This window comes from Carassius gibelio, chromosome B19, assembly GCF_023724105.1.
Source record: "Carassius gibelio isolate Cgi1373 ecotype wild population from Czech Republic chromosome B19, carGib1.2-hapl.c, whole genome shotgun sequence".
NCBI classification, from domain to species: Eukaryota; Metazoa; Chordata; class Actinopteri; order Cypriniformes; family Cyprinidae; genus Carassius; species Carassius gibelio.
In genome coordinates this window covers 11,783,204-11,795,640 of record NC_068414.1, presented here as the reverse complement: position 1 = coordinate 11,795,640, position 12,437 = coordinate 11,783,204, and the positions used below count along the sequence as shown (strand labels likewise).

At 39.7% G+C, this 12,437-nt stretch overlaps 1 protein-coding gene across 2 annotated transcripts in view; it reads left to right on the top strand.

The window, feature by feature from the left end:
• Positions 1–232: 232 nt before the first annotated feature.
• The window catches only part of LOC127979263 (AT-rich interactive domain-containing protein 1A), a 59,539-nt gene continuing 47,334 nt past the window's right edge, over positions 233–12,437 (top strand). Inside the window, exon 1 of one of the 2 annotated variants that reach the window (XM_052584589.1) lies at positions 233–1,444. In XM_052584589.1, coding sequence (XP_052440549.1) covers positions 578–1,444 — 867 coding nt within the window. In that variant the 5' untranslated portion in view covers positions 233–577. The remainder of the gene's footprint in view (positions 1,445–12,437) is intronic. The other variant, XM_052584588.1, reaches the window with a different exon arrangement.

Sequence of the window (12,437 nt, the reverse complement as noted above, 5' to 3'; positions counted from 1 at the left end):
TGAGAACAGATAGTGCTAGTGTAAGCATAATATAAAATAATAATAAAAAAATATTATACTAAAGATTCAGTCTGAAAAGATAAAATAATAACACATATTTTATGCACTTTTTCACAATAAAAGCCGAGGCTCGCAGGCGTATTTCGTGCTGGAACCCAAACTATGTCAAAAAGCTCGAGAGGATACACTTCTGCTCCGCTCCGGATCCGCGCTCCCGCGCTCCACGACGCGTTTTACACGTGACCGCGCGCCTCAGTAAAATGGCTGTGTCTCGCGGAGCCTCGTGCTGGTTTGATCGGTTTCTCTCTCGCGCTCTCGCTCTGTAAGAGGCCCCCCCTCCACACACACACACTCACACATACACACACTGGTGTCGGTTAAATCCATTCCCGGGACCTTTATTTATATTCTCCTGGAAACTTTTTCCGCTCGAGCCGCGTTCGGGAGAGAAGACCGACTCCGGTCTGAAAGCGGAAGGAATGCTACGGGACGCGGGCTTTATAACGTCTTCATAAGAGCGCTGTGTTTATATTCAAAGTGACTCGCGGTGAACGAGAGAGAGAGAGAGAGGGAGATCATGGCCGCTCAGGTCGCCACTCTCAACGCTAGCCCTCCCGCCGAACTCAGAAAACCGGAGCGGGAGCCGCAGGACGAGCCGGTGCTCGGAGAGAAGCCGCATGAGAGCACCGTCACCGGATCCCCAGGACCGAAGGAGCTGCGCGACGGGGCCGATGTGGGGAACACTGCTGCCGGGGGAGGAGGAGGAGCAGGCGACCCTGACATGAAGAACGGTAACGGGAACCCGTCCAGGGTGAACAATAACAACAGCCAGAATGATCCCGACGGGACTAACCACCCCGGTATGGCTCCACAACACCCGGCCGCCTTCCCTCCGCCTCCTTACGGCTACAACCAGCACTACAACCGGCCCGCTTTTCATCAACATGGCGGACAACAAAGCCCTGGCATGGCCGGGCCGGCGGGGATGGACCAATACCCGCCCAATTCACACGAGCACGGCTACCAGAACCACTTCAACAACTACAGCGCCTTCCCAAACCGGACTCCGTACCACCAAGGCCAGGGCTACGGCGTGAACTCCCCGCGGAACAGCCAGCCGCCTCCATCCGGGGGACCGCCAGGCAAGCAGCCGCCGCCGGGAGGAACTACCGCCAACGTGACCGCCGCTTCCTACAACAGCCAGAGGTACAACATGGGCACCCCTCAGCCCACGTCCACCCCGACCCTGAACCAGCTCCTGACCTCCCCGAGCTCGGCCCGGGGCTACCAGAGCTTCCCCGCCGCAGAGCTCGGCCCGGAGGCGGCTAAAGGAGCGGCGGACATGGGGCAGTACGGCGGGGGACATCCGGCCTGGCAACAAAGAAGCCATCACCCCTCTCCAATGAGCCCCGGGAACACCGGACAAACCCTCAACCGGAGCCAGGTAAACCGAGAGAGAGAGCGAGTCTGCCATTGTTTCTCAGTCTGGTCTAAAATGGCTGCCTGTGTTTCTCCAGCGAACACAGTCCAGAGAATTAGCTGTTTCTGAGCTGTGTTGTTGTCTCACTTCGGGCTAGTTGTGTGCTGGGGTGAGAGGGGCGAGAGGAATTGGGAAGTAATGCTGATTTTCGAGGCTGCGTGCATACAGCAGTGTGTAAACCGCTTGACTAGCCTAAAAAAGGTTAGCCGTCTAATGTGTTTCCATCTAGAGACCGGTCAGAAGTCCGTTACAAACATGTATCTCGGCCCAGTTTTAATCGGAAAGGGAGACTGGTTATGTATTGGCTAACTGCTAACGTCAGCTCTGAAGGCACTGGAGGTGTTTGTGCAGCACAGATGCTGTTCATGAAAGTCCGTGTTTAGTGCGAGATGCTATCGCTACGTTAGTTGTTTGATCACGGCTAGTTTATTCCCTGACTCTGCTCCGACGCTAAAAACACTGAATATGTTCACATCCGGGGGCTGAACGTGAACACCGTCGACCGTTAAGCTCGACTGGCTTTGAAACGTGTTTTGTTCGGGTGTGTTTTGAGGCGTTTTTAGTGTGTATGTGTGTGTAAACAGACTGAGAGCTGTGAGGAAGTTCAGCGAGCTGCTTTGCTTTGGGATTTGAATTATGGAGGTAAAATCCTTCTGTCAAAGGCAGGAGACAGTTGGTCTTGGGTTGACACGCGAGCTCTCTTCTGATTGGCTGCCTATTCTCCTGCGCCTGGCCATTTATAATTGCATCTAATGCAGCAGAGAGCCGACGAGCTGCTACACTTACACTCGCGCTGTGCATGCACGCGCTTTACAGGGTTTGAGTGCATGCAATATGTTTTCTGATGTTACAATTAAGTCTTTTTAAACTCTTTTTATTTAACTTGTGCTGCATTTTTTTGTAGCATTTCGTAAGCAAAGGGCATCCATGCAGAAGTCTGGTTTGTTTTTAACACTTAAATTGAGTAATAAAATTCAAGGTCTTATTTAAATGCATGCAATAAAGATACACGTGTGTTATTTTTCCAGCAGTGCATCCTTTGTTAATTTAGTAAGCGTAATTGCACATTTTATGAATCTGTTTAGTTGGGTTGCACACTTTTTAGTGATGTATTTTTCTTTTTGCATGCTCTGAAAATGTTTGCATTGTTTATAAAAAGGAGTTAACTTGATAAATTGGGTTACCTCATGTGCTGTTTGCTTCTCTTGTCTTATCCAAGCTGTCTGCATCCCGGTTTCCTGATATGTGAAATGCTATATTAATACAGAATATGTGGAACTGCTGTATTTTTGTTATTTGTGACATCCTGATATTTGTGGCATCCAAATCTTAAAGAGACCGTTCACCCCAAAATATGAATTTCCTGATTTATTTACACCAAGAGGTGGGAGGTCATTCTTTACTCAAGTGAAGAGAAATTAAGGTTTTGGGGGAAAACGTTCAAGGATATTTTTCATCAAATGCAAGTGCTCACTGTAGATCACTTTCAACAGTCCAAAATAAACTAAGACTGACTAAAAACAAACTTTGATTCACAAGCGTTTCAATAATGGATCGGTTCTTTCTGATAACGTCATGTGTAATCTTTCCAATGCTGTTGTGAATTAAAGCAGATTTGTAACATATATGTCAAAAGTTCACAAGCGTCCTGTGATCGTCAGCCGTGTTATTCGCTCTTTCTCAGGATCACACCTTTCCTCTTGTTTCTCAATGACAGAATGAAGCTTAAAGCCGTGATGGCTGGGCTCTCATTGAGGAAATGAAGGGTTTTAATGACCCTCAGAGGCAGAGATCTTCTTACGGTTTGTTATGCAATAATCATGATGGGAAGACAAGAATATTTATCTTAAAACAATGAATCCGTTCTTGTCTAGAGTGCTTTAAATCTTCGGTGAGAGTTTTAAAACTTGGCATTTGTGTTGGTTGCACAGTATAAAGTGCTGATTGAGATCTGAGTGTTTGCTGAAAACATGAACTTATTTAAAGGATGTGTGGAGCTGGTTTTAGCTTGTGTTCATCCCTTCAGTTCAAAATAGTGCATAGATCTGTGTGTTTGAAGCAAGAGAAATGTGTGGTGTTGAGGGTTTTGGCACCACAGATTTGCATGAATGAGACCGGCACTGTATGTTTTGAGTGCCAAAATAAACTAGCAGTTATTATTTGTAACCATAAGCTTTTATTTATTTATTTATTTTTCCTGCACGTGAGCTTGTTTCACGTCAGATTAATTAGCCCAGAGATAAAATGTCCTGAAGATAAAATGAGTAAAACGATTTTCTTTAGAAGATTATTTTGACGTTATAAACTAGGGCATCAGATTGTGTGTTTGGTGAATAATGAATTTAATGCAAATAAGGAAAACCATGCAGATATTCTATATTAACCACTATAGAAAAATTATCAGAATTAATATATAAATACACACAAATGCATGTATTTAAGAAAAATGTTACATTTTATATATTAAATATATTTATTTATAATATAATTTAAATGCATGCATTATTTGGGATGCACTTAATCGTTTGACAGCACTACTTAAAAAATTACAAATTTTCATTTATTTCCAGAAACCATAATTTTCACCCAAAAGCCATTTATTAACAAGTAGATACTTTGTATGTAAAATGTGGTGTTAAATGTAATTTTTCACAAAACAGAGGCAAGAAACCAAAACTCGATCAGTGAAAGGATGGAGAAAAACCCCGGTGAGAAACCAGGCTCAGTCGGGCAGACAGTTCTCCCCTTGTCAAATATTTAATTTATTTTTTCATTTTATTTATTTATTTATTTATTTATTTTATGAGACTTCTGTGAACTAGTTTTTGAGCAATTATTGTGGATTGTTGACCAAGAGTTTTGAAATTGAAATGAGAAAAGAGGGAAATTGTGTAATTTCCATTATGGGACTGTAATGAATTTAGGTGTTTACATATATCATAGGGCTGTGCAATTAACACCCCCCCCCCCCCCCCCCCAAAATAAATAAATAAAAATGTTTGATTTCGATTTATGAATTATACTATATACGATTTATACTTATAAAATGATTATTTCACTCCATTCTTCCCCTTTTGCAGTGCTGCGCTTTCGTTCCTCCATAAAAGCCCAATTTCCCGTGCAAAAAATCATGTAATGACACATTTGCTAAATTTAATGAAGTCTATTACTTCATGTTTTTAAAAGCGTGAAGAGAGCTTGTGCTTCTGGAAGAGAAATGCGCTCCGAGACGGATCAGGACTCGGACACGTAACGTCATCTAAACGCTCAAATAAAAGTGTCAAAGTGCTGCGCTTGGTGATTATTCATGTGTATACCTTCATCGTTCATGTAATAAATGAACGTAAAGAGTTGAGAATGAAAATACGCGTGTAACAGTAGTTTGGATGCGTCCGGCTCTTAAAGTGACAGCAGGATATGTTTGATTTTATGTTTGATTATTCATATGTCGTATGCTGTACCACAACCTTTTCATATAAACTGCAAAAAATACAAAACTAGAGCCAAACTAAAACTGAAATGAGACTTTAATAATAAATAGTATAGTGAATAAATAATCCTACTGCTTGAGACTTGCATTAAAAATAACATTAAAAGAACATGAGGACTTTGTTTGTTAGTTTGTAATTCTGCTGCTCTCTACATTGTAGATGTCATAGCTACCTTAGTCACAGGAAACACCTCTTTAAATAAGTCACTCATGTAAAGTTTTGTTGTCCAAAAAACTGTTCTCAGACCAGTGCTTCTGACCCAGAGCCAGTGCAGTGAGTTGCTGTTTGAGAGGGAGAATCCTATCCCAGCATCCTCGAGTGAAGGGCACGCTCTCAGTCGCCTGCAGGGTAAAGAGTGAACCATTGCTGCCACAGCACACTGTCTGCACTGCTGAGTAATGAATCTCCACATGCTCTCTCTCTCTGTGTCATAGATACTTAGGGAAACAGAGCCAGGAGGGGGCTGTTTTTGTGAATGATCCTTTGCTGCCTGCCGGTGACAGCTGTGCACTTATGAATGTTTGTGTGTGAGCGTGCACGTGTTATTAGACGCTGGGAGAAGCTGTGACCCGCTCATGCTGCATGCTCCAGCGGCCGGCCATCCCTCCGTCTCTTCAGGAGCGTTTAGGTCACACACACTGGCCTCTCGTACGCTTGCTGTACCCACGCAGAAGCACTCGTGCAGCCCTCCACTCCTCACGTTCCTCTGGCTCGGCCTTCTCATGCATCTTTCTTCACTTTTCACTTGCTCAAGCTGTATGCTGCTTTGCATTCGACTGTGCACCAGATATATCTGATGATTGCAAAGAACGTACTTCTGAGGTAAAGATTTCAACACAGTCTAGTCGCTGGATTGTCTGAATGACTACTTGATTAGTCGGTGTTCAGGAAGGCTTATATAGTTGAGCTGGTTTTGAGTTCACTTGACTCTGATTGAACACATCTTGAGAGGTTTTATCATGCTGACTGTACTAAAGCTGGTTCTCAGTCCTGGTTCTGGAGGAGGTCTTCCTTCTCAGAATTGGTCTTCGGTGGTGGCTGACCGACATGGTCATCCACACACAGCAAAGAGTACCCTAGTACCCACATGATCCGCAAGCCCAATATTGACAATAAATGTTGCCTTTAAAATAAATACAAAGAAACTAGGGGTGGCATGGGTCAACTTTTTCACGGTTCGGTTTGTTTCACGGGTTTAGAGTCACGGTTTTCGGTACAGTTCGGTATGTGCAATGTTTATGGAAAAACTATACTTTCTAATAAAAAAAATATATTCTACTACAAATAAATACAATAGAGTAAAGATACAAACAGTGATTTACTATTTTTTTTTTTTTTTGGGCAGGTCTAGCATAAGTTTTTAGGTACAGAAATTGAATAAAGTAATCAAATGTAAAACAGCATTGCATATTGGACTGTATAAATGAAAGATTGCCGGCTATTTCTGCTGTAGGATACTTACCAAGACGGCCATTTTGACATAATTATTTGTGTGAATTTGTCCATTTAAACGCAATAGCTACTTCGAGAGATCTTAATATTTGTGCACGTTCTGGGCCGCGGGTTTGCGCGGAGCACATGCACAATTCTTCTCACTGCACGCGCGAGCTCGTGTCCTTTTGGCTCTTAAATGTTTAAACTGACAAAGCTTAAATGAGTTTAGTTTAAACTAGGGATGTCAAATTTCGATTATTTCCATGATCGATCGTTGTTTAAATTAACGATCAATTAATCGATTAATCGTTAACCATAATACTGCAAAATGCGTCTATTGCAGGCACGCAGTCAGCGGTATGACAGGATGTGCAAAAGCCACACACACACACAAAACGCTTTCTCACTTGAATTAAAGAGGTTTTAGTCTGAATAAAATGCTAGTAGCAGGATTATAAAATGAATAGATGCGATTATGATCATTTGATAAAATGAAGAGAGCGCGCCATACTTTTGAGGTCATTTTACTTTGTTGACAGTTTCCAATCCCGCACGGAGAACGCTGAAAGCGCCTCTTTAAATGGTTTTGTGGTGCTCGTTGTTGTATTTTAAAGCACAATTGCAATGTTTTCAACTGACATTATTGTATAAAATTATCCGAAATGTGGAGCGCGTGTGACTGCGCTGCACATTAAGTGAACTACATCGGCGCTGCTGCACCAAAACACAGTTGCTCAAATTAATTTGATCCTGCTGGATTCTGTCCTAGAAAATGTCAGATTTTAAAAAATCCGGCATACAGCGCATTAGATCGTGACAGTGCATGCGTGCAGACGAGGATGAGCGAGCGCGGCTTTGGCTAGATTTATTTGGAGGTTATTGCTCATGTCTCATTCGGCACAAATCGAAATGTTTCCATATTCGCAATGTATTTGAATGTTAAACTATTATTTATAATGTAAACTAGGCTTGTACTTAACACGCATTCGCATAGAGCTGCACGATTAATCGTTAAAAGATCGCGATCTCGATTCAGACACCCTCTCGATCTCATTTCTAAAAGACAACGATTCCCCGAGTCTGTTAAACCTTTGACAAAGTCTTACCGGATCATTCAAATCCGTGCGCGCACTGCCGCTGACACAGAGAGAGCTCTTACCATGTTTGGTTAAGAAACATCTTCACAAACAGTCTTTTCAACTACACAGTATTATATCTTTCTTACAGTCATTTATATTATCACAGAAATACTGGGATAAAGTTTATAGTTTAAATATAAACATTGATGTCTATATGGCAGCGATCAAAATATAACAAATCCCCTTTTGAAAGTACTGCGCTTTAAATAACGTTTGTGTCGATTGCATTGTTTCACCAATAGGTGGCGACAAGTGTCTTAATTTATTTGTCAATGAATTAATTTTTCATTCAAGAGAATCATTCAAAAACGCTGATTCATCCAGAAATGAAACAAGTGTAGTAGGTTTATGAGTGAGTCGTTGAATCAGTGATCTAAACAACTTTTTCATCATTCTAATATTAAAAAAACTGGGGTTTTAAATATATTATATATACACTACCAGTCAAAAGTTTTTGAACCATAAGATGTGTAATGTTTTTTTTAAAGTCTCTTCTGCTCACCAAACTATATTTATCTGATCCAAAGTACAGCAAAAACAGTAAAGTTTTGATATATATTTACCATTTAGAATACCTGCTTTCACTTGAATGTATTTTAAAATGTAATTTATTTCTGTGGTGTGCAGCTGTATTTTCAGCATCATTACTCCAGTCTTCAGTGTCACATGATCTTCAGAAATCATTCTAATATGCTGTTTTGCCATTCAAAAAAAACATTATTATTATTATTATTATTATTATTATGTTGAAAACAGATGAGTAGATTTTTTTCAGGTTTCTTTGATAGAAAGTTCAGAAGAACAATAATTGTGTGTAATAGAAATATTTTGTTATAAATGTCTTTGTCACACTTGATCAATTTAAAGAATCCTTGCAAAATAAAATAATTAATTTATATACGTGTGATAATGATAATGTTAATAGTAATAATAATAATAAAGAATCGTAGGAGAATCGTGATCTCTATATGAGATCAAAAAATCGTGATTCTCAATTTATCCAGAATCGTGCAGCCCTACATTCGCATATAGACGGAAAAGATGATCCTCTTCATATGAGCAAAAACGTCCTTGGCATAACAGCAGAGTGGACCGGTATACTACGGTCTATTTAAACTGACCAGTGTAACCTTTTAATGTTTAGTTGACATTTTATTTTGATAATGAACAGACTGCGATGTAAGTTTGAATCGCTAGAATATAGGCTACGTGTGCAGCAGGCTCCGGCGCGATCGAAACAGCTGAGACATTAAAAATATATATATTTTCCGCAAAAGTGTTTACTTTCATTTGTGCACACTCACAATAAAAACAGAAGATTTGTGCTCTTGTAAAATAAAGCAAACAAACAGAATGAGTTGTCATCCTTTTTTTTTTTTTTTGTGAACTTATGGAGCGCCCACACTTCTGTTTTAAATCCGTTAATCTTAATTAGCCTATTTAAGTCGGATATATTTCGCATAGCCTATTTAAAAAAAAAAAAAAAAAAACATGAAAACAAATTGTTATTTTTATTTTGGGCCTATTACTTAGTAGACTATAAATTTTCCTTAAAGCATCCCATTTTGTCCCAGGGCTTAGAACCTGTGCCCTAGTCAGGTCCATGCAGAAACTTGTGAACGATGCTCGGCGTCACCGTTTAGTGACAGCAGTGAATGCTCCAGGAATGTGTCGGTCACAGCGCCTATTAATCGCTGTTTTGAATCCAGCAATTATTTATTTAGAAATGATAAGATCTGATTATGACAAGTGTGGTATAAAAGCTTTGTTTATTAGAGGAATAATAGGTTAACTGGAAAATGTTAGATCGCGACCATGCTTTTGGACCCCATAGTCTTCATTTACGCGGCTTTGTTCTGGTTTGCCGGTTGGTCACGAATTTCCACAAATTCAGTATATTTAGGCATTGTTTCTTTTCCTAAATCTTCATAGTCTAACCCTCTAATTTCCCAGGTTTATTTTATTATCTTTCGCTTTTAATAACTGTTTTCGCATCTCTTACTGTGGTAAACATGGGAAGGGAAATTAAAGATTTCATGAATTAAGAATTCGTTCGATTTATTAATTTGTTCCCTTATTTCACTTAAATCATGGGTTATTTAGGGAACAAAATTAATGAAACATGGACAATTGCCACATTAATAATTCGTAGGAATGAATTAACAAGTTGTAGGAATGAATAGACTACCTGTCCTGTCACTGTGTCCCGCAGCCCTGCAAAGCGCACGATATAAAACAGTTATCTGATGAAATGATTAGTAACTACATTTCTATTGCATTTAATGTTGAAGAACTTTTATGTTGTTTCTATTTTAATGTACTTTAGTTTAAATCACATTAAAAGCTTAATTTGTACATTGTGAATGAATGATGATGCTTTTATATATCGTCACCGTCACTCACAGCCGCTCGCACGTGTTGAGTGCGCATGAGCCGCACGCAGCCCAACATTGAATCGGTTAACCGACCATCGATAGCCTTAATCGATTGCATCTCTTATCGACAATTAATCGATCATCGATTAATCGTTGACATCCCTAGTTTAAACGCATATTAACGTGTGCTGTGCTCACGCGCTGTCAGCACCCGGGTGATGACGGAATAAATGACTGCTCATATTCCAGCATTAATTCACATTGATCAAGAGTGAATGGTTTGTCCAGGTTTTTTGTTATTTTTTATTTTTTTTCCTCATCACTGTTGTTGCAATGTCTGGGAATCCAGAATGCACATCCATCAACAGAAACATATATTAGTTGAACCCAGTTTGTTTTACGTGCTATTTATAGCAAACCATATTACAGATGCTTTGTCAAATTTAAATTGAACCGCGGTCCCAGCACGAGCCGTGTGTGGTGAACCGAATGGTTCGGTTTAACAAAAAAAAAAACCTAAAAGCAACAGTTTTTTTTTTTCGTATATATTTATGAAAAAATTATTATTGTCATAATCATACTAGCTTAAGTTGCTATTTCTAACATAACATAATAATTTTGCTATCGTCAAAGGCATTAGCCCCAGGCGATATTTCTAAATATCGTATCGTCTATCGGCACAACTCTTCTTGAAATATCATTAGGCATTTTTATGTTTATAACATTCAGTAATATGTCTTAAAGGAGGCAACAAATTAATATTGGTTCAAAAAACTACTTACGTAATTTTTTTTTTTTGCCATGAACACCAATTTGCACTGTTTAGATCAGCTTCATGTAATTCATTCACATAATACATTCTCTTAATATAAATATGTATAAATGTCAACATGATGCATGTTTGAAGTTTCATTTCCATTTCATACTCCATAATTATTTAGTTTGTACATGTTTGCATTTAACTAAGTTTTAATATTTAGTAGGTTACTGTGCATATAGAAACCTAATGCCCATTTACGCCACAACTAGACGTAGATTTGACTTGTGCATCTAGTGCAGCCGGCTCAGGATGATCAAAATATTCTGTGTAAATTAAAAGGAGGCGTCCAAAATGTGCCGTTTTGTGCTGCTTCACTTGCAGGACTGAAAAGCGCTGGTCTCTCAGCTAAAGCACAGCACACTGTGAGCATACTAATTACAGCACTGCCAGTGAAAATATTACACTCTACAAAGAGGAATCCAGATGAAACACTTGCTGGGAAGTTGCAGTGCATTTTCATCAGTATTCTGCTGACACATTGACTTATTCATATCTAAATGTAAATAAGTGAATGTTGCATTTACCAGTGGCTAATGTATATTAAACATTAACTGTTTTCAGATGCATTTGTTATTCACCATCTTTTAGTTAGTTTACAGCTGCAAAAACAAAACCATGTAACTGTGTCTATTTATTGATGCGCATCAGAAAAAAGACTTTACATCTGCCTATAAATGCTTACTGTAATTGATGCGTTTTATTGTAATGCTTTTTAAGCAACCAAATGAGTTGTAAGAGTAGCACCAGCTGCAGAGCATTGATGCATATATAAAAAAAAACAAATCCTGATTAGTTTTGTATTGTATACTGTCTAGGACTGATTGCACACAAGTCCACATGCATCTTCTTTGGCTGTATTCATTGGTTCTCCATTGCAGTGTCCCTGGTTTCTTTTCTCCTTCACTTCTTCTGCGTTGGAAGTTCTGCGTGTCCGTGCAGCGAGGAATAGTCTCAGACACCCATCTAAGGACCACCTTGGCACAATCAGTTGTTAGAAATTCAGTGCTAATCATTTGCTGTAGCGTGCGGTTGATGATGAGGTGTTCCCTTTCTCCTCTGTGATTGGGGAAATGTCACATTTAAGCAGTTCCACAGGGCTGTTTGGAAATGCGAGGGTAATGTATTTTCTTTTGACATTTACTTTTAAAATGTAGCGGATTAGCATAGTAATTTCCTTCTTCAAACTTATGGTCCTGGAGTCTGCAGGCTTCGTTTACATGACACACACATGTGTGTGTTGTGCAGAGAACGTCATTAACCTTTTGAGTCGGACACACACATCAGAAATCACACTAAAGCCCAGTTATCTGAAACCACAACATGAGGATTGGTGGGAAAGTTGGTTTCAGACCCTGCTTTTCATGTTGTACTACTACAATGTCTAACCATACTTGTGTGTAGGGATGTTGCGGTGACAGATTTTTTCCACCGGTTAATCGACGTGTAAAAAAACCGGTAATCCCGGTGTCACCGGGGTTGCGTGTCGGGGATTTCGTTGTGGCCGAAAATGCGGTTGTGCATACGTGCACACATCTCAATTTACTTTCACTTTAATTAGCGGCAATTCAGTAGCATTTGTTTGAATTAATCATGGGTTAATTTATTTTATTCTTAATAAAAATACACAAAACAATAAGACACTCGCTTGTATTACACACATCTTTATTGCAAAATGAATAATAACAACACACCATGCAA